This window comes from Boleophthalmus pectinirostris, unplaced genomic scaffold (genome assembly GCF_026225935.1).
Source record: "Boleophthalmus pectinirostris isolate CB_2022bp ecotype Guang Dong unplaced genomic scaffold, ASM2622593v1 HiC_scaffold_22, whole genome shotgun sequence".
Lineage (NCBI taxonomy): Eukaryota > Metazoa > Chordata > Actinopteri > Gobiiformes > Gobiidae > Boleophthalmus > Boleophthalmus pectinirostris.
In genome coordinates, this window is record NW_026571190.1 from 41,633,749 (window position 1) to 41,657,451 (window position 23,703).

Below are 23,703 nucleotides of genomic sequence, written 5' to 3' on the forward strand. Positions count from 1 at the left end.
CTCTCTCCTCTCTCTCTCTCTCTCTCTCTCTCTCTCTCTCTCTCTCTCTCTCTCTCTCTCTCTCTCTCTCTCTCTCTCTCTCTCTCTCTCTCTCTCTCTCTCTCTCTTCTCTCTCTCTCTCTCTCTCTCTCTCTCTCTCTCTCTCTCTCTCTCTCTCTCTCTCTTCTCTTCTCTCTCTCTCTCTCTCTCTCTCTCTTCTCTTCTGTTCTCTTCTCTCTCTCCAGCGGCGGCGTACCTGCTGGTGTCCCTGATTCCGAGTAACTCGTTCCGTCAGATGTTCCGCTCGACTCGCTCGCTGCACCTGCCGACGCGGGAGCTTCCTCTTCCTGCCGACACGACGGTGGTTCTACACCAGGTCTACAACCTGCTGCTGGGCCTCCTGGGCCGAGCCAAACTGTACGTGGACGCCAGTGTCCACGGGACCACCAAGCTGGTGCAGTACTTCAGCTTCATGACCTACTGCCTCATCTCCAAGACCGAGAAGATCATGTTCTCAGGATGCTTCATGGACCTCTGGAACCTCTTTCAGGTACAGATCAAAAAGAAATCACATCAAATCATCATCATATTATTTATTTATGTATTTATTGATTTAGTACGAATATAACATAACAATAAAAAAACACACTAGATTAAAAAAAGTAGAAGAGGCAAAAAACTCAAAATCCTCCACCTCATGAAAACATAAAAAACATTACAAAACATTACAAAACATTATCGCTGCATTAATAATAAAAAAAAACAAAACAAAACTTTTACACACCTCAGATTAAATTCATTTGATTCAAACTTGGATTAAAACAATGAAACATCCACATTGAATGATTCTCAAACATTTCCTCAAACTCTTTTTAAACGACGTTTCCGATGCGTCATAAAACAAACGTGAAAAACTCCTCCACCGTGTCCCTCGACGCAGAACACACGAAACACGGAAGGTGGAACATAGAACCTGAAAATTATGACTTTGATGAGTTTTGTATATGGATTACTGTGAAATTCTTTATAATTGAATTATAAAGAATTTTACACATACAAATAAAAATATAAGAATATTATTGTCATAAATATTTATCATGTTAAGTTTGGTCTGGTTGTTTCTATGGAGATTGGAAAATTTGTGTCAAACTCATTTTGTTCCGGGGTCGAGTCCAACCGACTTGATCCAAAGTGTCTGGATCAGAAAACTCATGTCATATAAACCCCAAAATAACAAGAAGTTCAAATATTTGTGCAGAGAAACACAAATCTATTACACAAATCTTTTTGAATTGATGAACTCTTTCTTTTACTAAATATTATAATATTATGAACAACCTGAAACTTTAAGAAAAATACAATTTCAACACAAAGTTTGAACATGAACTTGTCTGTAAACATAAACGGCTCCACTTTTCTCATGTTGGACATTTTTCTGATGAGTGTGTCACGGTCAACAGTCAAAACGATCGTCCTTTAAGAGCGTTTGGAAAGAGACAAGTCTTCATTTGTGCTGCTCTGGTGGGAGGGGCCACGTACAGAGACGCTGGAGACGCTGCTGTGATAAACACCACACAAAATTAACAAGATTTTAATAGAAAATAGAATTAAAATATTTGAGTAGAAAATCACCCAAGGGCCACATTAAAGGTCTTGGAGGGCCAGATCTGGCCCCCGGGCCGTATGTTTGACACTCCTGGTGTAAAGTATTAAAGGTGCACTGTGTAACTTTTTGGTTGAGGGTCCGTCACAAGCTTGTTTCTATGGAGACGTCATTTCTGTGCCTGGAATGTTCCGCAGTGTGACACTAAACAACTCTACTACATTAGGGTTCAGTCAAGTGGTAACGGAGGGAAACAGGGTCAGATTTTTGACATTCAAATGTCTCTTATTCAGAAACTAGAGGAACTATTGAAATAAGTAAAGTATCAGAATGTAGGAAAGAGTTACACTCCAACAGGGTCAAGTTAAACCTGTGAGATTCTTTCAAGTTCAAGACAAAAAATTAAAAAACTCATGTCGGTAACGGAGGGAATGAAATATGCAGCACTTTTTGGTCAATAAATCCAAACAGTGATAACTCTTGGTTCTCACTTTCATATCCTTAACAAACTGGTTTGAATATTTGCTTCATATAGTTTTCTACCATATGGTACAAGATTAGGTTGAAAAACCTCTTACTTTTTGACTCATGAGATTTTTTATTAAGAAAGTTCATGGTAACGGAGGGAAAAGTAACGGAGGGAAAATTGTACAAACAAGTAGAAGGTGCAGGATTTTACATCATTTGTCACTTTTTTCTTCTGAATATTTTAATATTACTTCAAAATGAAAGAAACTATTTCTATAAAATATGTCAGTCCTTCCAAGAACATTTTTATCATTTTAAATACTTTTTTTTTTTTATATCCTGTCCCTTCATCAACAGTTCAAAGATGGAATAACACAAGATATGATGAAATACAAACATTTATTTACATGATTTTCAGGTCTTTGAAATTTGGGAAATAATTTTTGTTCCATGTTTCATTCATGGTCTGTTTAAAAACGTCTGGAACTTTAGAACCAAAAATGGAACAGAAAAAAGGTCAACAGTTTGATAAACTCGAGTACATATGTATCTGTTCAATACACTTTTATATCAGATGAATTCACTTGAAGTTTTGGTCTTGTTGTTTACTTCTGCTGGACCTGGTCCATTTATTCAGTTACAGGTGATTTTAAAGCTCAAAAACACCTGGAAAAACAGACACTGTGACTGTGAGTGGGGTCGCCTCTCCACAGATCTGATCTGTAGCTTTGTCTGGTCTCTGTGAAGATGGAAAGTTTTAATGCCACACAGTGGAACATTTCAGACAAAACAATAACCTCTCCATGGAGAAAAGCGTTTGACGGAGCCTCCAGCAGAGAAGAAGTTCCACCCTGCAGCTTTAACAAACCCGTGACGTTTTTCTCTTTTGTGTTTCAGCCCAAACTGTCGGAACCCGCCATCGCCACAAATCACAACAAACAGGCGCTGCTCTCGTTCTGGTACAACGTGTGCGTGGACTGTCCCGAGAACGTCAGGCTGGTGGTGCAGAACCCGGTGGTCACCAAGAACATCGCCTTCAACTACATCCTGGCCGACCACGACGACCAGGAGGTGGTGCTGTTCAACCGCGGGATGCTGCCGGCGTATTACGGGATCCTGCGTCTGTGCTGCGAGGCCTCGCCCGCCTTCACCCGCGCCCTCGCCTCCCACCAGAACATCCAGTGGGCCTTCAAGAACCTGACGCCCCACGCCAGCCAGTACCCCGGGGTAAGAGAGAGGGGGGGGGGTAAGAGAGGGAGAGAGGAGGAGGGTAAGAGAGGAGGAGGGGAGAGAGAGAGAGGAGGGGGTAGGAGAGAGGAGGAGGGGGTAGAGGAGAGGAGGAGGGGGGTAAGAGAGGAGGGGGTGGAGGGGGTAGAGAGAGGATGAGAGAGAGGAGGGGTAAGAGAGAGAGGAGGGGTAAGGAGAGAGAGGAGGGGGTAAGAGAGGAGGGGGGTAAGAGAGGAGGAGAGAGAGGAGGGGGTAAGAGAGAGGAGGAGGGTAAGAGAGGAGGAGGGGTAAGGAGGAAGAGGAGGAGTGGGGTAAGGGGGTAAGAGAGGAGGAGGAGGGGTAAGGAGGAGGAGGGGTGAGGGGTAAGAGGGGGGTAAGAGAGGAGGAGGGGTAAGAGAGGAGGGGGGGTAAGAGAGAGAGGGGGGGTAAGAGAGGAGGGAGGGAGAGAGGGAGGGGGTAAGAGAGGAGGGGTAAGAGAGGAGGGGTAAGAGAGGAGGGGTAAGAGAGGAGGGGGGTAGGAGAGAGGAGGGGGGTAAGAGAGGAGGGGGGTAAGAGAGGAGGGAGGGGTAAGAGAGGAGGGGGGGTAAGAGAGAGGAGGAGGAGGTGAGAGAGGAGGAGGGGTAAAGGGGGGGAAGAGGGGTCTAATTAGGGTCTAGTCAGGGTCCAAGTTTAACAAGAGTTTAATCATCCTTTAATTAGGCTCTAATCAGGGTCTTGTTGTACAGTTGTAGGGAGTATTATCTGTTCCATAAGGGTGAGTTGTACAGTTGTAGGGAGTATTATCTGTCACATAAGGGTGAGTTGTTGTACAGTTGTAGGGAGTATTATCTGTGACAAAAGGGTGAGTTGTTGTACAGTTGTAGGGAGTATTATCTGTTCCATAAGGGTGAGTTGTACAGTTGTAGGGAGTATTATCTGTCACATAAGGGTGAGTTGTTGTACAGTTGTAGGGAGTATTATCTGTGACATAAGGGTGAGTTGTTATACAGTTGTAGGGAGTATTATCTGTTGACATAAGGGTGAGTTGTTGTACAGTTGTAGGGAGTATTATCTGTGACATAAGGGTGAGTTGTTGTACAGTTGTAGGGAGTATTATCTGTGACATAAGGGTGAGTTGTTGTACAGTTGTAGGGAGTATTATCTGTTCCATAAGGGTGAGTTGTTGTACAGTTGTAGGGAGTATTATCTGTGACATAAGGGTGAGTTGTACAGTTGTAGGGAGTATTATCTGTCACATAAGGTGAGTTGTTGTACAGTTGTAGGGAGTATTATCTGTCACATAAGGGTGAGTTGTTGTACAGTTGTAGGGAGTATTATCTGTTACATAAGGGTGAGTTTGTTGTACAGTACAGTTGTAGGGAGTATTATCTGTGACATAAGGGTGAGTTGTACAGTTGTAGGGAGTATTATCTGTGACATAAGGGTGAGTTGTTGTACAGTTGTAGGGAGTATTATCTGTGACATAAGGGTGAGTTGTACAGTTGTAGGGAGTATTATCTGTCACATGCATCTGTTACCTTCCCTGGTTCGTGTTGCGCCCCCTGCAGGCGGCGGAGGAGCTGTTGTGTTGTTTTATGGTTGTGTTGCGCCCCCTGCAGGCGGTGGAGGAGCTGTTGTGTTGTTTTATGGTTGTGTTGCGCCCCCTGCAGGCGGCGGAGGAGCTGTTGTGTTGTTTTATGGTTGTGTTGCGCCCCCTGCAGGCGGTGGAGGAGCTGTTGTGTTGTTTTATGGTTGTGTTGCGCCCCCTGCAGGCGGTGGAGGAGCTGTTGTGTTGTTTTATGACTGTGTTGCGCCCCCTGCAGGCGGTGGAGGAGCTGTTGTGTTGTTTTATGGTTGTGTTGCGCCCCCTGCAGGCGGTGGAGGAGCTGTTGTGTTGTTTTATGACTGTGTGTTGCGCCCCCTGCAGGCGGTGGAGGAGCTGTTGTGTTGGTTTTATGACTGTGTTGCGCCCCTGCAGGCGGCGGAGGAGCTGTTGTGTTGTTTTATGGTTGTGTTGCGCCCCCTGCAGGCGGCGGAGGAGCTGTTGTGTTGTTTTATGGTTGTGTTGCGCCCCCTGCAGGCGGTGGAGGAGCTGTTGTGTTGTTTTATGACTGTGTTGCGCCCCCTGCAGGCGGTGGAGGAGCTGTTGTGTTGTTTTATGTTGTGTTGCGCCCCCTGCAGGCGGCGGAGGAGCTGTTGTGTTGTTTTATGGTTGTGTTGCGCCCCCTGCAGGCGGTGGAGGAGCTGTTGTGTTGTTTTATGACTGTGTTGCGCCCCCTGCAGGCGGTGGAGGAGCTGTTCAGCCTCATGCAGCTGTTCGTGGCTCAGAGGCCGGACATGAGGGACGAGGAGCTGGAGGACATCAAACAGTTCAAGAAAACCACCATCAGCTGCTACCTGCGCTGTCTGGACGGACGCTCCTGCTGGACCACGCTCATCAGGTCAGAGACGCCGCCACAAAAACACGACAAAAAAACAAAAACAAACACTTGACACCGAGTCTGGGGACGTGACGGACGCTAACCGGAGGCACTGCTCTGTCTGAGGCTCTGTGACTCCAGGTAGAGTTTGACCACAGAGCGTCAGACGTGACTTCAGTGACTGTGACGTCGGACGTCTGGACCGAATACGGACTGAACCGGGACTGATCCAGGTCTGGGACTGAGACCGAGACCAGACCAGGACCAAACCGAGACTGGTCCAGGTGTGGTCCAGGTCTCAGTCTCAGTCTTGGTCTGGTCTCAGTCTGTTCCCGGTCTCAGTCTCGGTCTGGTCCCTGTCTCGGTCCCGGTCTGGTCTTGGTCTGGCCTTGGTCTCAGTCCCAGTCTGGTCCCGGTCTGGTCCTGGTCTGGTCCCAGTCTGGTTCCGGACTGGTCTCAGTCTCGGTCTGGTCTTGGTCTTAGTCCCGGTCTGGTCCCGGACCTGGATCAGTCCTGGTTCAGTCACTGAAGTCCATGTAAACGGTCGTTATGTTTTTTCCATTTCCACAAAATCGACAATTGAAAAAACAAATCATTATCTGTTTTTTCATTTTGGTTTTGGAGACAAATAATAAAGTTGTTTTTTTGTTTTCTTATTTTTGGTTTTATTTTGAAAAACAAATGAACGACACACGGATTAAGACGTTTAGATTTTACGTGACGATTGTAGAATTAGTTTAGTCTCTTTACTCTCTGCTCTGACCGAGTTCTGCTGACGTGAACATACTGACCGTGTTCATGTTCTTCTTCTTCTTCTTCTGCAGTGCCTTCAGAGTTTTACTGGAGAACGACGAGGACAGGCTCCTGGTGGTGTTCAACAGAGGACTCATCCTCATGACCGAGGTAACGCTGCCCCCTGCTGCTCAACGCACCACACTGCAGATACAACAACACCTGAAAAAAACCAAAAACAACTACACAGACGATGATCTTAATCCTTCTGTACGACGGAGTAAAAGGGTCAGATAAAAAAAAAAAATAATAATAATAATATAATAATAATAATAAAAAAAGACATGCTGGTGCTACGAGAATAAAGTCGTAACATTTTGACATTAAAGTCGTAATATTATGAGAATAAAAGTCGTAATAAAATCAAAGTCAAAGTGAAAAATGCGGCAGAAAAAAAACCTTGTTTTTCAATATAAAACTAAAAATAAGAAAAAAACAACAATTTTCTTCATTATTTGCGCCTCCGGACTGAACCAGGACTAAACCAGGACTGAACCAGGACTAAACCAGGACTAAACCAGGACTGAACCAGGACTAAACCAGGACTAAACCAGGACTGAACCAGGACTGAACCAGGACTGAACCAGGACTAAACGAGGTCCGAGACCAGACCGGGACTGAGACCAGGACTTAGACCGGGACCAGACAAGAACTGAGACCAGGATTGAGACCGGGAACAGGACCAGGACTGAGACTGGGACTGAGACCGGGACCAGACCAGGGCTGAAAATGGTTTAGTCCTGGTTCAGTCCTGGTTCAGTCCTGGTTTAGTCCTGGTTTAGTCCTGGTTTAGTCCTGGTTCAGTCCTGGTTCAGTCCTGGTTTAGTCCTGGTTTAGTCCTGGTTCAGTCCTGGTTCAGTCCTGGTTCAGTCCTGGTTCAGTCCGTATGCGGCGCATTATTCCCTCATCGCATTTTAAAGTCATGGAAACACCATTTCCCATTTCCGTGACTTAAACCAGGACTAAACCATTTTCAGTCCTGGTCTGGTCCCGGTCTCAGTCCTGGTCTTTCTGGTTTGGTTCTGGACCTGATTCAGTCCTTGTTCAGTCGAATGAACGAATGATCCACAGATTCTTCTCCTTTACAAAATGCTCCAAATTCTCCACGAGCCGCAGATATTCTCCTGATATTAACACTTTATTTTGACACTTTATTCTCATAAAATTACGACTTAATGTCAAAATGTTCCGACTTTATTCTCGTAGCGCCAGCATGTTTTTTGTTTTTATCTGACCCTCATCCTCCGTCGTCGTTCTGAGTGAGGACGGGATGCAGATTTGTTTCTCTTTGTCTCTTCAGTCTTTTAACACGCTGCACATGATGTACCACGAGGCGACGGCGTGTCACGTGACCGGAGACCTGGTGGAGCTGCTGTCCATCTTCCTCTCGGTGCTCAAGTCCACCAGGCCCTACCTGCAGAGGAAAGGTGAGAAACATACACGAGACGGAAACAAATCACTCGTCTGAACCTGTTCACACTGTGTTTGTTACACTGAGGGCACAAATCTTTACACGTGGACTTTAGAACCGCGCCGTTTCCTGTCGGGTTCTGTGTTCCGCACTCACACCCGCGCAGCCCAACAGAGCCGCGACCCGACGACGGCATCGCGCGGCGCCGTTTGTTCACGTGTGGAGCAGAGCGAACGGTTCAGTCGAGAAAATAAGTCCAGCGGCAGAAAAATCTATGAAAGAGTGAGACGGATGTGAATCCTGCTGCGAGACTCTGCTCCTCCCTGAGTTTATGGAGAAAGAAAACCAGAGCGGAGAGGAGAGAGAGGAGACAACAGAGGACAAGAGAGGAGAGAAGAGAGAAGAAGAGGACAGACGAGAGAGGGAGAGAAGAGAGAGAGAGAGAGGAGGACAGAGAGAGAGAGAGAGAGAGAGAGAGAGAGGACAGAGAGGACAGGAGAGGACAGGAGACAGAGAGGACAGGAGGAGTGTGTCTGTCCCAGTTGTTGTCGTGTGTTTTGGAGATGAGTTTATTCATTGTTTTCCTCTTATGAGAAACATAACAGTGCACCTGACAGAGCACCTGACAGAGCACCTGACAGAGCACCTGACAGAGCACCTGACAGAGCACCTGACAGAGCACCTGACAGTGCACCTGACAGAGCACCTGCACCTGACAGTGCACCTGACAGAGCACCTGACAGAGCACCTGACAGTGCACCTGACAGTGCACCTGACACAGCACCTGACAGAGCACCTGACAGCACCTGACAGCACCTGACAGAGCACCTGACAGAGCACCTGACAGAGCACCTGACAGTGACAGAGCACCTGACAGTGCACCTGACAGTGCACCTGACAGAGCACCTGACAGAGCACCTGACAGTGCACCTGACAGAGCACCTGACAGTGCACCTGTATTAAAGTGGTGTGTGTGTTTTGGTTCACCTCCTCCAACTGGGTCAAAGTCCCAACTGTGACGTACTGAAAATGAAAACTGTTTGACCACTTTTCACTCAGACTCTGACCCTGTTTTTTGTGTTTTTGTGTTTTTCAGACGTGAAACAGGCTCTGATCCAGTGGCAGGAGAGAATCGACTTCGCCCACAAACTGTTGACTCTGCTGAACTCCTACAGCCCCCCAGAGCTGCGGAACGCATGTTTAGGTACAACACGACTGGACCACGGACTGGACCACGGACTGGACCACGGACTGGACCACGGACTGGACCACGGACTGGACCACGGACTGGACCACGGACTGGACCACGGACTAAAACACGACTGGACCACGGACTGGACACGGACTGGACCAGGGACTGGACCAGGGACTAAAACACGGACTGGACCAGGGACTGGACCACGGACTGGACCACGGACACGGACTGGACCACGGACTGGACGGACTGGACCACGGACTGGACCACGGACTAAAACACGGACTGGACACGGACTGGACCACGGGACTGGACCACGGACTGGACCACGGACTGGACAGGGACTAAAACCACGGACTGGACCAGGGACTAAAACACGGACTGGAGCACGGACTGGACCGGGGACTCAACTAGGGACAGAAGCAGGGACAAAGCCAAGACTGGACCATGTATCGGACCAGGGACTTGACCAGGGACTTGACCAGGGACAAAGCTCAGACTGGACCAGGTATTGGACCAGGGACTGAGTCAGAACAAAATCAGCTCCGGACCAGGACCGGACCTGGAACTAAACCTGGAGTCAAACTCGAGATTGAATTTCTGGCTCAACCTGCTCATTTTAAGGAATTTTAAGTGTTTTTATCGATTTACAATCTTAACATTTAATTCTCTGTTTAATGAAAAACATGAGGCCTGGACCAGGGACCGGACCAGGGACCGGACCAGGGACTTTAACCTGATTTTGTCCTCCTTGTTGTTCTGTGGCAGACGTGCTGAAGGAGCTGGTGTTGCTCAGTCCTCATGATTTCCTCCACACGCTGGTCCCGTTTCTACAGCACAACCACTGCACCTACCACCACAGCAACATCCCCAGTGAGTCCCGCCTCCCGACGCAGCCCCACAGAACTCCACACTCACGTCTGCTGAAACATACACCCAGAAAAAAAGAGAAATATCTGTGTTGAGAAAGAGTTGTGTGTGTGTTCTCGGTGTTGACGCTGATGCCTGTGTGTCGCCCTCAGTGTCCTTCGGGCCGTACCTGCCGTGTCGGGAGAACATCAAACTGATGGGAGCCAAAAACAACATCCGCCCGCCCCGACCTGAGCTCAACATGTGTCTGCTGCCGTCGATGGTGGAGAGCAGCAAGGTACGAGACGCCAGAACCTTCCGCGGGCCGACGCCACGTCCGCACGAGAGATTTAATCCCGAAGAAACGCGAATTCCGATTTAAAAAGATCACGTAAACGTTTAAATCCAAATGAAACTGAGGAGGAGACAAATGCAGGTGTAGGACTTTTTTAAAACTCTAAACAGTGATGGGTGAAGTACTCAGTTTTGTTAAGTTAAAGTGCAGACACAGGGACAAGAAATGACTCAAGTAAAAGTAAGTATCACGTATAAAAATCGAATTAAATAAAAGTATATCTGGGTTTCACGTCAGCGCAAAATCAGACGGAGGGCAGGAAGTGAACCGACTGGAGGAAAATGCAGACGTGTTGTGTCGTTTACAGCTGTGCCAATCGTTCTAACCGAGAGAAGGAAAAGCGATTTTTTTTTTTTTTTTTAGAGAACCGAATATAGTCGTCCACAAAGGTCAAACAACACCGTAAAAAGTGGATTACAAACCTGTTTACAGTCGGGAGGAGCAGAATTCACTGATGCTCGTGTCTGCAGTGACACTTCAACAAAGGTTTGTTACAAAGATCAATAGTTTTTTGTGGTTTACCTAAACATAAACGAATCATTAACGACTAACGACGTTTGTTGACATTAAATAGTTCAGATAAATCGGTCACTGCCGATACACTGCAGTTTTTCCCGTAACGTTTATACACATAAAATAAGAGAAACACTCACCCCGGCCAAGACCAAACCATCATCATCATTTAGACGTTTTGCACCGAGGTTGAGGATCCATCCACTGACAAAAAAAGTTCTATGCCTCCAGACTTTTGTACTTTGCCTTCATCTGTTGTCTGGTGTAGAACGACGTCTGAAGAGCTAAATAGTTCATGATCTCCTCTGCCTCGATTGTCGGCAAATCTTTTACTTCGGTTGAAAATTCTCTCATTTTCAATAAGATCAGGGTCACGTCCGATATATTTGTCGACTAACTGCTCGTACTTTTTGCCTCGTTACTGGCTCTAAATCCTGACAATAAAAACTCTTCTCCATGTCTGTGTTCTCCAGAGCCGCGTTTGTTTGTCGTGTTTGTTTGTCGTGTTTGTCTTCACTTCCTGCCCTCCACCTGAAATTTGCGCGTCATCGTGATCACGTGACTGAAACCTTCTTATCCCGTTGAAGTGCCCATCTAAAACTATACTTTTAGAGTAAAAAGTATTTCACAGAGATTATGAGAACTGTTAAAGTGTTAAAGGGATAGTTCAGGTTTTTTGACATGAATCTGTGTGTCGTCCCCGTCAGCAGTGTGATGCATCCACTCTGACTTCACCTCCGACAGCGTCCGGTGAGTCCAGATCCTGGCCGGTTTTGGTGCTGAGGAAAGTCGTTCGGCGAGTTGTGCTGGGGACATTAAAATAAAGTGTTTTTCTTCTCAAAACAACCTGTGTTCAGAAGAGTGACACATTTGCACCACAAAACCTCCGTCCTCTAAAAAGTCAAACCTCATAATCACTTGGCACTATTTTCTCTCCGTACGTATCACTGCGCGCGGCCGCCAGGTGACAGCCGCGCACGGATCAATCGTTTTCTTAAGTTGTTCAGCAGTGTTTACTTGTTCAGACCGGTGACGCCGCGACATGAGAGACCTAATGTCAGAGCTGGCGTGATGGGTATATAAGCTGGTATAAGATACATAAGAATATATCTAAAAAATGGTGCGAACGTGCGATTTTCCGGGCTGTAACAACAAAAATCTGTCTGAATCTCCGCACAAATTTCACCGTTTTCCTGTAACGGACGTATATTCAGGTTCAAAAAGATCTCCCATTGGGTCTGTGCTAAAATTTCTTCATCATCGGTGTCGTCATCAAACATGTTGTCGCTGACATTCCGAGCAGTTAACAAAGTGAAACGAGCGCGCAGTGATACGTACGGAGAGAAAATAGCGCCAAGCGATTATGAGGTCTGACTTTTTAGAGGACGGAGGTTTTGTGGTGCAAATGTGTCACTCTTCTGAACACAGGTTGTTTTGAGAAGAAAAACACTTTATTTTAATGTCCCCAGCACAACTCGCCGAACTACTTTCCTCAGCACCAAAACCGGCCAGGATCTGGGCTCACCGGACGCTGTCGGAGGTGAAGTCAGAGTGGATGCACCACACTGCTGACGGGGACGACACACAGATTCATGTCAAAAAACCTGAACTATCCCTTTAAATGTAGTGATCAGAGCTGCACATTCGATTTTCTCAACAGTTCTGTGTAATTTCATGTACAGGTTCAGACTGGAAACCTTCTGTACAACCAGTCCACCCCCGGTCTTCAATTTGGACTGGCCCAAAACGCGTGCTTGGGATCTCGACAGTCCCACCCAAGAAGAATGTGAAGAATTTGCAGAAACGGTTTCGCTCGTATTTTATCTTTACTTGACTCCAATTGAAAAACCAAACAGTGCAGGTTTTACGTCTGGAAGTCGTCTGCCTCGCGCATACGACAAGTCAAACTCTTCACACTTACACATTTATTTAACGCGTTTAACACCTGATTTAACGCGTATTACAAGCTTATAACACTTACAATAACACTGTTTCCTCCCAGTCAGTGGGTTTAAAACGCTCTCGGCCAATCACTACACACGATCTTTACTCTTAAAAAATAAAACTCACACTGTGTAAATTGTCGTCTGTCAAGTTTAAAACGGTCGTCATTAAGCAACTGATTATTTATAATTGTCCGTTTACAATCGTCAAAGGAGGAGAAAATGAAACACGAGAACTCAGCAGTGGGAGGATCATTATTATAGGTAGAATTAACGCGTTAAATAAGAATGATTCGACGCGTCAAATGGTTGTTATTTGACGTTTATGGTCAAATAAGCTTGTAATACGCGTCAAATAAGTTGTTAAACGCGTTAAATATCTGTGTAAATGTGAAGAGTTTGGCTTGTCGTTCACTTATCGTCCGAATAAACCGACTGAAAATGTCTCCTGCCCCAAAGAACCTTCCCATAAAACACTGCAGCGAGTTTACACTGTTTTCATGTTGTCAAATATGATTAAAAATCTGAAAATAATCACATCATTTGGGCTAAAATAGTTGAAATATGTTTTTTTTTCTATAATAAAAGACGTTGGTTGGTTATGTGGATGTTTGTTCGTGTTCAGCAGACGGACGGAGGCGGAGCTTCGTCCTGCATCAGTTTGTGAAACGTCCAAAGTTTTACAAACAAATAATGTGAATGTTTTATACAGAAAGTCTCCGCTCCACTGGAGGAGAGAAAGAGAAAGAGAGAGAGAGAAAGAGAGAGAGACAGAGAGATGGATGGAAATAGAGAGAGAGAAAGAGAGAGACAGAGAGAGAGAGAGAGATGGAAATAGAGATAGAGATATATACAGATAGAGATACAGCGATAGATAAAGAGAGAGAGATAGATATACAGAGAGAGAGAGACAGATAAAGAGATAGAGATAAAAGAGAGATGGATAGAGAGAGAGATAAAAAGATAGAGATAAAGAGAGAGATAGAGAGAGAGATAGAGAGAGAGAGAGAGATAGAAGAGAGAGATAGAGAGAGAGAGATAGATAGAGAGAGAGAGATAAAGAGAGAGATAGATAAGAGAGAGATAAAGAGAGAGAGAGATAAAGAGAGAGAGATAGACAGATAGAGAGAGAGATAGATAAAGAGAGAGACAGAGATAGATAGAGAGAGAGAGAGAGAGAGATAAGAGAGAGAGAGAGAGATAAAGAGAGAGAGATAGAAGAGAGAGAGAGATAAGAGAGAGAGAGAGAGAGAGAGATAAGAGAGAGAGAGAGAGATAAGAGAGAGAGAGATAGAGAGAGAGAGAGAGAGAGATAGAGAGAGAGATAGACAGATAAAGAGAGAGATAGATAAAGAGAGAGACAGATAAAAGAGAGAGATAGAGATAAGAGAGAGAGATAAAGAGAGAGAGATAAAGAGAGAGATAGATAAGAGAGAAAGAGAGAGAGAGATAGAGAGATAAAGAGAGAGATAGATAAAGAGAGAGATAGACAGATAGAGAGAGAGAGATAGATAAAGAGAGAGAGAGATAGATAGAGAGAGAGAGATAGAGAGAGAGAGAGATAGAGAGAGAGAGAGAGAGAGAGAGAGATAAAGAGAGAGAGAGAGAGAGATAGAGAGAGAGAGAGATAGATAGAGAGAGAGAGAGAGAGAGAGAGAGATAGAGAGATGGAGATATTTATCGTTTACATTTTTAATTTTTTTTTCCGTTTTGTGTGTAAAATGTATTAAAACTCAGTGTTGTTATGAGTAAAATGGGCTGTTTGTTTGTTTGTTTGTTTGTTTGTAAAAAAAAAAAAAAAAAAAAAAAAGGCGACTCAGATCGTACATTTCTGAGCCTTTGTGGAGCTGGTCCAGAGGAAAAATACCACGGCTGAATTTTGGTCCCAGTCCGACTCAAAACCTTCTGTCGGTGTTAAAACAATCACTCAAATCGTACAAGAAACACTTTTTACTTTTCAGTCCAGTTAAAAAAAAACGAAGTGGACACAAACTACAAACACCTGCTCAAATGTAATGAAGTAAAAGTAAAAAGTATCTGCTGTAAAATGTACAAATACCTGAAACTTTTCTACAGGATCCATTTGTTGTGCATTTGTTGTTGTTGTTTTTTCTTTTTTCGCTGGTGTCGTGTGATGTTTCCTCTGTGTGATTCTGTTTTTTCCCGCGCCGCAGGGTAAAGACGAGGTGTACGACCGCATGCTGCTGGACTACTTCCTGTCCTACCACCAGTTCATTCACCTGCTCTGTCGCGTCGCCGTCAACTGCGAGAAGTTCACGGACACGCTCGTCAAACTCAGTACGTTTCACTTTCACTTTTACACGGCCTCGAATCTGCAGCTTCGCACGCGGTTTCAGTCGATCCCTGTTCTGTCGTGGTTTTGTTTCATTCACACGTGTCTGAGTCAGAGGCCGTCGGTTCTCCAACGCAAAACATAAAACATAAAACATAAAACGCAAAACATAAAACACAAAACATAAAACATAAAACACAAAACATAAAACATAAAATACAAAATACAAAACGCAAAAACACAAAACATAAAACAAAACAAAATAAAATACAAAATACAAAACGCAAAACATAAAACACAAAACAAAACATAAAACATAAAACAAAATACAAAACATAAAACAAAAACATAAAACACAAAACACATAAAAACATAAAACACAAACAAAAACACGAAACATAAAACACAAAAACATAAAACATAAAACACAAAACACAAAACATAAAAACAAAATACAAAACGCAAAACAAAACATATAAAACATAAAACATAAAACATAAAACAAAACACAAAACATAAAACACAAAATACAAAACACAAAACATAAAACATAAAACACAAAACATAAAATACAAAATACAAAACGCAAAACATAAAACATAAAACATAAAACACAAAAACATAAAACGCAAAACATAAAACACAAAATACAAAACGCAAAACATAAAACACAAAACGCACAAAATAAAACGCAAAACATAAAACACAAAACATAAAACAAAACATAAAAAACATAAAAGGCAAAACACAAAACATAAAACACAAAAACATAAAACGTAAAACATAAAAGGCAAAACATAAAACGCTCTTTGGATTATTTCATCCATCGAAAGCGTGAATTTATATTACTGAAGGACTAAAGGGGAGGGAGGGGGGTGTCTGGAGGATTAAAGGGAAAAGTGAGGGTGTCTGGAGGGTTAAAGGGGGAGTGAGGGATTCTGGAGGACTAAAAGGGAGAGTGGGGGGGGTCTGGAGGACTAAAGGGAAAAGTGAGGGGGTCTGGAGGACTAAAGGGGAGAGTGGGGGGTCTGGAGGAAAAGGGGGAAGTGGGGGTCTGGAGGACTAAAGGGGGAGAGTGGGGGGTCTGGAGGACTAAAGGGAGAGTGGGGGTCTGGAGGACTAAAGGGGAGAGTGGGGTCTGGAGGACTAAAGGGGAGAGAGTGGGGGGGGTCTGGAGGACTAAAGGGGAGAGTGGGGGTCTGGAGGACTAAAAGGGGAGAGAGTGGGGGTCTGGAGGACTAAAGGGGAGAGTGGGGGTCTGGAGGACTAAAGGGGGGGAGGGGGTCTGGAGGACTAAAGGGAGAGTGGGGGGGTCTGGAGACTAAAGGGAGAGTGGGGGTCTGGAGGACTAAAGTGGGGGGGAGTAAAGGGAGGGGGGTCTGGAGGACTAAAGGGGAGAAGGAGTGGGTGGGGGTCTGGAGGACTAAAGGGGAGAGAGTGGGGGTCTGGAGACTAAAGGGGAGAGAGTGGGGGTCTGGAGGACTAAAGGGGAGAGAGTGGGGGTCTGGAGACTAAAAGGGGAGAGAGTGGGGGTCTGGAGGACTAAAGGGGAGAGAGTGGGGGTCTGGAGGACTAAAGGGGAGAGGGGGGTCTGGAGGACTAAAGGGAGGAGTGGGGGTCTGGAGGACAAAGGAGAGAGGGGGTCTGGAGGACTAAAGGGAGAGAGGGGGTCTGGAGGACTAAAGGGAGAGAGAGTGGGGGTCTGGGAGAGACTAAAGGGGAGAGAGTGGGGGTCTGGAGGACTAAAGGGGAGAGTCTTGTACCGTATTTTTCACACCAGCCAGAAAATGTTTACTGAAGAAGAAAAAAACATATACAAGTCACACTTTTTGGCAGAAATGTAATTGATAAACTCCAAATCACTAAATCCATTCGGTTCTTCATCCTCGGTGTCACTTCTGAACAACTCGGCCTCGACCTCCGGAGGGAAACAGAGGTAAACTCTTCTGCGTCGCCGTCGTCAGACTCGGCGTCAGTTCCAGTTAGAATTATTCAGGTCTTTAAGTCGCTCGGCGCCGTCTCCCTGTCTTGGTGAATGTGTGTTTGCCTTAAAAATAGAAGAAATAAATAAAAATAGAGCATTCAGTGACAGTGTGCCTTATAATCCAGAAAATAAGTTACGCCGGAGAATAAGTCACAGGAAACACACAAACCATGAAAAAGTGACACTTATAGTCTGAAAAATACTGCAGTTGAATTGTTGTTCTGTGCGACGCTAAAAGTCACAGTCGGTTCTTTGTGTGTAACTTTAAAACAGACAGAACTGAGCTGTGCACCAGGACCCTCATGTGTCTCTCCACTGACACACCCATAAAATACTCTACGTCTGCTCTACTTAAAAGTCCTAGAACAGTGGTCACCAACCTTTTTCAGAGAAAGATCTACATGTTTGGTCTGAGGAAAAGCGCAAGATCTACCAACATGAACGTAAATAACAGCAAACGTTATCATGTTTATAGTTCCAGACAGCTTTATTTTTGCATTCTTACTAAAGGAACACTCATTACAGAATGGGGACTGAAACACTCTCTGCAAGAAAAGAAATGTGCAACTGCAATACAAACAAAATGCAAACCAAATGCAGTGAAACAACCAAAATAGTGCAAATTTGACCATTAAACAGCATTAACAGTGTATCGAAGGGTTAATGAGAGAAGTTCTATTACATTATCTATCACAAATTGTTGAATTAAGATGGAGATCTACCGGGGACACGGCAAAGATCCAGCTGTTGATCGCGATCTACAGGTTGGTGACCACTGTCCTAGAAGTATTTATATAAACACGCTCATTTAACTCTCACGTGACGCTCGTGTGAAGTGGAGCGTTCTGACCTGTGAACTTCAAATCGAGCGTCTGTTCACCTGGAGCTGGAGTTATTTCTTAACAATTAGTCATTTATTTAACATCGACATCATCATCTTCCCCGGAGTCGCCGTTCTCCACTGAACTGAAAGGTGAAAGTGCGAATGTGAATGAAACAAAACACAACTGCGGGTTTGTTTTTGACACGACTTAAAGCTCACAGGAGTCGGTTTGTGTGATACAGGAGCTTTAAAATGTCTGGTTTTTCTTTTGTTTTTGTGTGTCACGTGTGTCGTCTCGTGCCTCAGGTGTTCTGATCGCGTACGAAGGCCTGCCGCTGCACCTCACGCTGTTTCCCAAACTGTGGACGGAGCTGTGTCAGTCTCAGGTCAGTGCAAACGCAGAGACACCGCCGGGGCCACGGCTCAAACCTCACATACACTGTTTTGGTTTTAGTGTTGTTTCAAATTCTCTCGATTTGCTTTTAGAGATTTGCCAAATTAGAATATTGAGTAAAAAGTGATGGTTTTATGGTTAAAATGTGTTCATGTTTTGTGCTTTCTGCTTGGACTTGAATCTCAACCAAGATTTTTACAGGTTTGCTTGCTTGTTTGTTTATTTATTTTTATTTATTTATTATTTTTATTTTATTTTTTTTATTTATGTATAGTTTTATTTTTTTATTTATTTTTTATAGTTTTTTATTTATTATTTTATTTATTTATGAATAGTTTTTTTATTTATTGTTTTATTTATTTATTTATTTTTTTATTGTTTTATTTATTTATGAATAGTTTTTTTTTATTGTTTTATTTATTTATTTATAGTTTTTTTATTTATTGTTTTATTTATTTATGAATAGTTTTATTTTTTTATTGTTTTATTTATTTATTTATTTTTTTTTTTTCATTTACACTGTGTACAGTAAGGGGGAAAAAATCCACAAAATGAAGGGAAGGGAAGTAGGGAAAAAATTTGCACATGACTCAGTGACCTGGAGAATAATTTGCCTATTTTCCAAACATGGAAAATGAAAAACAAAAGTCAAATGTCCCGATTGTGTCCTGATTATTGTGTAGAACTTTAAACTTTTTCTGGATTAAAAAAAAAAACTTTAAATGTTTGTGATGTTGTTTGTACTCGGAGCAGAACTGCTCCTGCTGCAGATCCACAGTCTTAAATGTTTTACATTTAAATGGTGTCGCAGAGTCGAGCTGCGTCTGTGATCTGAAACTCTTTTCTGCAGTTTGCAGTAAACGACGCCTTTGTCAATATTTCCCTCAGGTCGGTTTTTTTTATACAAATGTCCGTACAGCAGAGCTGGAGGTTTTCCTGCTCCACTGTTGTTGTGGTCAGAAGTGTGTGTGTCAGTGTCTGTCGCACCACCACATGAGGCACTGACAAACTGCAGTAAAATCTGTTCATATTTTTACTGATTCATTTCTTTGTTATTAATTCAATGTCCCACCCCTAATATAAAACCATAGATTTCTGCCCCCAGCGCTGCTGCTCTGTAAATGTAAATCAGTTGAAAAGGTGCAAAGACACAGAAGATGTTGAGGCTTTAGACTTTAGGATTTACACGACACACTGACGTGTTCAGGTTTGTCTTTAGAACAGAGTTTGTGTCCAAATGAAACCGAAACACTGTGTTTAATGTTAAAGTGTCACATGTGGACAGATGTGTGCAGTGGACTGTGTCTCTGAGCACATCTGTATGTCCATGTGTCTCTGTCCTCAGACGGCGCTGTCCAAGTCGTGTGTGAAGCTTCTGTGCGAGGACCCGGCCTTCAGTGAATACATGAAGTGTATCGTGATGGACGAGCGCTCCTTTGTCAACCTGGGTCCGGCCTTCTCCTTTCTGTCCTGCTTCATGCCCAAAGTCCAGGTCCTGTCTGCGCCCGGACGCTCCAACCTCATCAGTGTTTTAGTCACAAACCTCCTGAACGAAGAGAGCAGCCTGCAGCCGGCGCTCTGCAGCCACAAGGGGGAGCTGCACAAGAGCTGCAGCCTGCTCAACGCCGTGAGTCACACCGGGACGACAGACCGGGGACGACAGACCGGGGACGACAGACCGGGGACGACAGACCGGGGACGACAGACCGGGGACGACAGACCGGGGACGACAGACCGGGACAGACGGGGACGACAGACCGGGGACGACAGACCGGGGACGACAGAGACAGAGGACGACAGACCGGGACGACAGACCGGGGACGACAGACCGGGGACGACAGACCGGGGACGACAGACCGGGGACGACAGACCGGGGACGACAGACGACGAGGACGACAGACCGGGACGACAGACCGGGGACGACAGACCGGGGACGACAGACCGAGGACGACAGACCGGGGACGACAGACCGAGGACAGACCGGGGGACGACAGACCGGGGACGACAGACCGGGGACGACAGACCGGGGGGATCAGGGTTTGGATCAGGGTTTGGATCAGGGTTTGGATCAGGGTTTGGATCAGGGTTAGGCTTGGGAGACTGGGGATAGACCAGGGTTTTGACTGAGGTTAGATCTGGGTTGGACCAGGATTTGGACCAGGTTTGCCGAACAAGTGCTAGTCCTGCTTTAGTCCTAGTTCGGAACTGCTTTAGACCTGATTTAGACCTGCTTCAGTCCTGGTTTAATCAAATCAAATCAAATCAAACTTTATTTATAAAGCACTTTTCATACAAAATGCAACACAAAGTGCTTTACAGTGATTAAAAACAGTCCCGCATTTCCAACCACCCAACCACCCACCCACCAACCCAACCCCCGCACCCCCAACCCCACATAGTCAAACAACCCAAACACACACTCACATACACACAAACATGCACACACACACACACACACACACACACTCACACTCACACGCTAAAATACATAACCGGACACAATAAAATGTGAGGCTGAATACAGGCGAACCAGTTGAGAAGCACCATCAGAGGAGCCGTCTGCACCGGGAGCAGAGAGACGTCCACCACCACCAGGAACCACCACAGGGTCCAGGGGAGAGATGAAGCCCAGACACCTGAGGCCCAAGCACCATCCCTCCACCAGGAGCCCACATGACAGACCCAGCAGCCACAGCTGACCTCCACTCCCGATGCAGAGGCTCCTACAAAGGAAACACTGGAAATCCTAAAAAATATGCCTAAGATAAATAAATATAGTAAAATGTGTACAATAAATAAAAACAAGTAAAAGTATAAGATTTCAATCAAAAGCTAAGCTAAAAAGGTGGGTCTTGAGCCTACTCTTAAAAACATGAACGTTCTCTGCAGCCCTGAGCTCCTCTGGCAGGCAGTTCCATAGACGAGGCCATAGTGCTGAAAAGACGCCTCTCCGTGAGTGTGTGTTCCTGACTTTGGAATGACCAGGAACCTGCTGCCAGAGGAGCGCAGGGTCCGCGAGGGTTCGTAAGGTAAAAGCAGTTCTGAAAGATAAGAAGGCCCAAGACCATTAAGACATTTAAAAACCAGTAAAAGAACTTTAAAATCGATCCTGAAACACACAGGAACCAGTGCAGTGATTTTAAAACCGGTGTAATGTGGTCCCGCCCTCTGGTCCTCGTCAGGACACGTGCTGCTGAATTTTGTAATAATTGCAAACCTGAAATACTCTTTTTGGGAAGACCAGAGAGCAGGGCATTACAGTAGTCTATTCGACTGGTGATAAAAGCATCAGCGTCTCGGTGTTGGCCAGAGAGAGAATGGGGCGGACTCTGGCTATGTTTTTTAGGTGATAAAAACCAATTTTTGTGATGTTCTTAATGTGTGGGATAAAAGTTAGCTCAGAGTCAAAAATGACGCCCAGGTTTTTCACTAGAGGAGATGGGTTAAAGGACTGTGTTTGGAATTTGGGTAAAAGTTTCTCTCTCTGGGCCTCAGGACCAATGACTAAAACCTCAGTTTTGTCCTGGTTAAGCTGGAGGAAGTTTTCTACCATCCAGGACTTAATTTCTAGAATGCAGTTAAAAAGGGCATCCATTGGTCTGGTGTCATCAGGAGACATGGAGATGTAAAGCTGCGTATCATCTTTAGTCCTGTTAGTTAGTTAGTTTAGTCCTGGTTTAGTCCTGGTTTAGTCCTGGTTTAGTCCTGGTTTAGACCTGGTTTAGTCCTGGTTTAGTCCTGATTCAGTCCTGTTTAGTCCTGGTTTAGTCTTGTTTTAGTCCTGGTTCAGACCTGGTTCAGACCTGGTTCAGTCCTGGTTTAGTCCTGGTTCAGACCTGTTTTTAGTCCTGGTTCAGAACTGTTTTAGTCCTGTTTTAGGTTCAGACCTGGTTCAGACCTGTTTAGTCCTGGTTCAGTCCTGTTTAGTCCTGGTTCAGACCTGTTTTAGTCCTGGTTCAGACCTGTTTTAGTCCTGGTTCAGACCTGTTTTAGTCCTGTTTTAGTCCTGGTTCAGACCTGTTTTAGTCCTGGTTCAGACCTGTTTTAGTCCTGGTTCAGTCCTGTTTTAGTCCTGGTTCAGACCTGTTTTAGTCCTGTTTTAGTCCTGTTTTTAGTCCTGGTTCTGTTTTAGTCCTGGTTCAGACCTGTTTTAGTCCTGGTTCAGACCTGTTTTAGTCCTGGTTCAGACCTGTTTTAGTCCTGGTTCAGACCTGGTTCAGACCTGTTTTAGTCCTGGTTCAGTCCTTTTAGTCCTGGTTCAGACCTGTTTTAGTCCTTTTTAGTCCTGTTCAGACCTGATTTAGACCTGGTTCAGACCTGTTTTAGTCCTGGTTCAGTCCTGTTTTAGTCCTGGTTCAGACCTGTTTTAGTCCTTTTTAGTCCTGTTTAGTCCTGTTCAGACCTGTTTTAGTCCTGGTTCAGACCTGTTTAGTCCTGTTCAGACCTGTTTAGTCCTGGTTCAGTCCTGGTTCAGTCCTGTTTTAGTCCTGGTTCAGACCTGTTTTAGTCCTGGTTTAGTCCTGGTTCAGTCCTGGTTTAGTCCTGGTTCAGACCTGGTTCAGACCTGTTTTAGTCCTGGTTTAGTCCTGGTTCAGACCTGTTTTAGTCCTGGTTCAGACCTGGTTCAGACCTGTTTTAGTCCTTTAGTCCTGGTTTAGTCCTGGTTCAGACCTGTTTTAGTCCTGGTTTAGTCCTGGTTCAGACCTGTTTTAGTCCTGGTTCAGACCTGGTTCAGACCTGTTTTAGTCCTGGTTCAGACCTGGTTCAGACCTGTTTTAGTCCTGGTTCAGACCTGTTTTAGTCCTGGTTCAGACCTGTTTTAGTCCTGGTTCACCTGTTTTACCTGTTTTAGTCCTGGTTCAGTTTTAGTCCTGTTTTAGTCCTGGTTCAGACCTGTTTTAGTCCTGGTTCAGACCTGTTTTAGTCCTGGTTCAGACCTGTTTTAGTCCTGGTTCAGACCTGTTTTAGTCCTGGTTTAGTCCTGGTTCAGACCTGTTTTAGTCCTGGTTTAGTCCTGGTTCAGACCTGTTTAGTCCTTCAGACCTTTCAGACCTGTTTTAGTCCTGGTTTAGTCCTGTTTAGTTCAGACCTGTTTTAGTCCTGGTTTAGTCCTGGTTCAGACCTGTTTTAGTCCTGGTTCAGACCTGGTTCAGTCCTGTTTTAGTCCTGGTTCAGACTGGTTCAGACCTGTTTTAGTCCTGGTTCAGACCTGTTTTAGTCCTGGTTCAGTCCTGTTTTAGTCCTGGTTCAGACCGTCTCTCTCTCGTCCTGTAGGACCTTCGGGTGCTCCTGCTGCTCCTCTCGTCTCAGCCTCAGGCCTCAGACTCCGCCCTCGGCCCCGCCCTCAGCCCCGCCCTCTCCGAGCTGCTGGGGCGATGTCGTCTGTGCGTGCAGCAGCGCAGCGCCATGGAAACCGAGGCGCAGCGCGGCAAAGGTACGTCCCGCCGCGGCAGAGGGGTTTAGATCAGGATCAGA

General features: G+C 45.1%; 1 protein-coding gene across 1 annotated transcript in view; it reads left to right on the plus strand.

The window, feature by feature from the left end:
* The window catches only part of usp34 (ubiquitin specific peptidase 34), a 140,822-nt gene that overhangs the window by 111,690 nt on the left and 5,429 nt on the right, over window positions 1–23,703 (plus strand). The window contains exons 68-79 of the mRNA XM_055158681.1: window positions 225–529; window positions 2,948–3,277; window positions 5,540–5,697; window positions 6,501–6,579; window positions 7,769–7,895; window positions 8,976–9,083; window positions 9,843–9,947; window positions 10,097–10,221; window positions 14,909–15,032; window positions 18,141–18,220; window positions 19,574–19,855; window positions 23,503–23,662. Of these exons, the coding sequence (XP_055014656.1) occupies window positions 225–529; window positions 2,948–3,277; window positions 5,540–5,697; window positions 6,501–6,579; window positions 7,769–7,895; window positions 8,976–9,083; window positions 9,843–9,947; window positions 10,097–10,221; window positions 14,909–15,032; window positions 18,141–18,220; window positions 19,574–19,855; window positions 23,503–23,662 (1,983 nt within the window). The remainder of the gene's footprint in view (window positions 1–224; window positions 530–2,947; window positions 3,278–5,539; window positions 5,698–6,500; window positions 6,580–7,768; window positions 7,896–8,975; window positions 9,084–9,842; window positions 9,948–10,096; window positions 10,222–14,908; window positions 15,033–18,140; window positions 18,221–19,573; window positions 19,856–23,502; window positions 23,663–23,703) is intronic.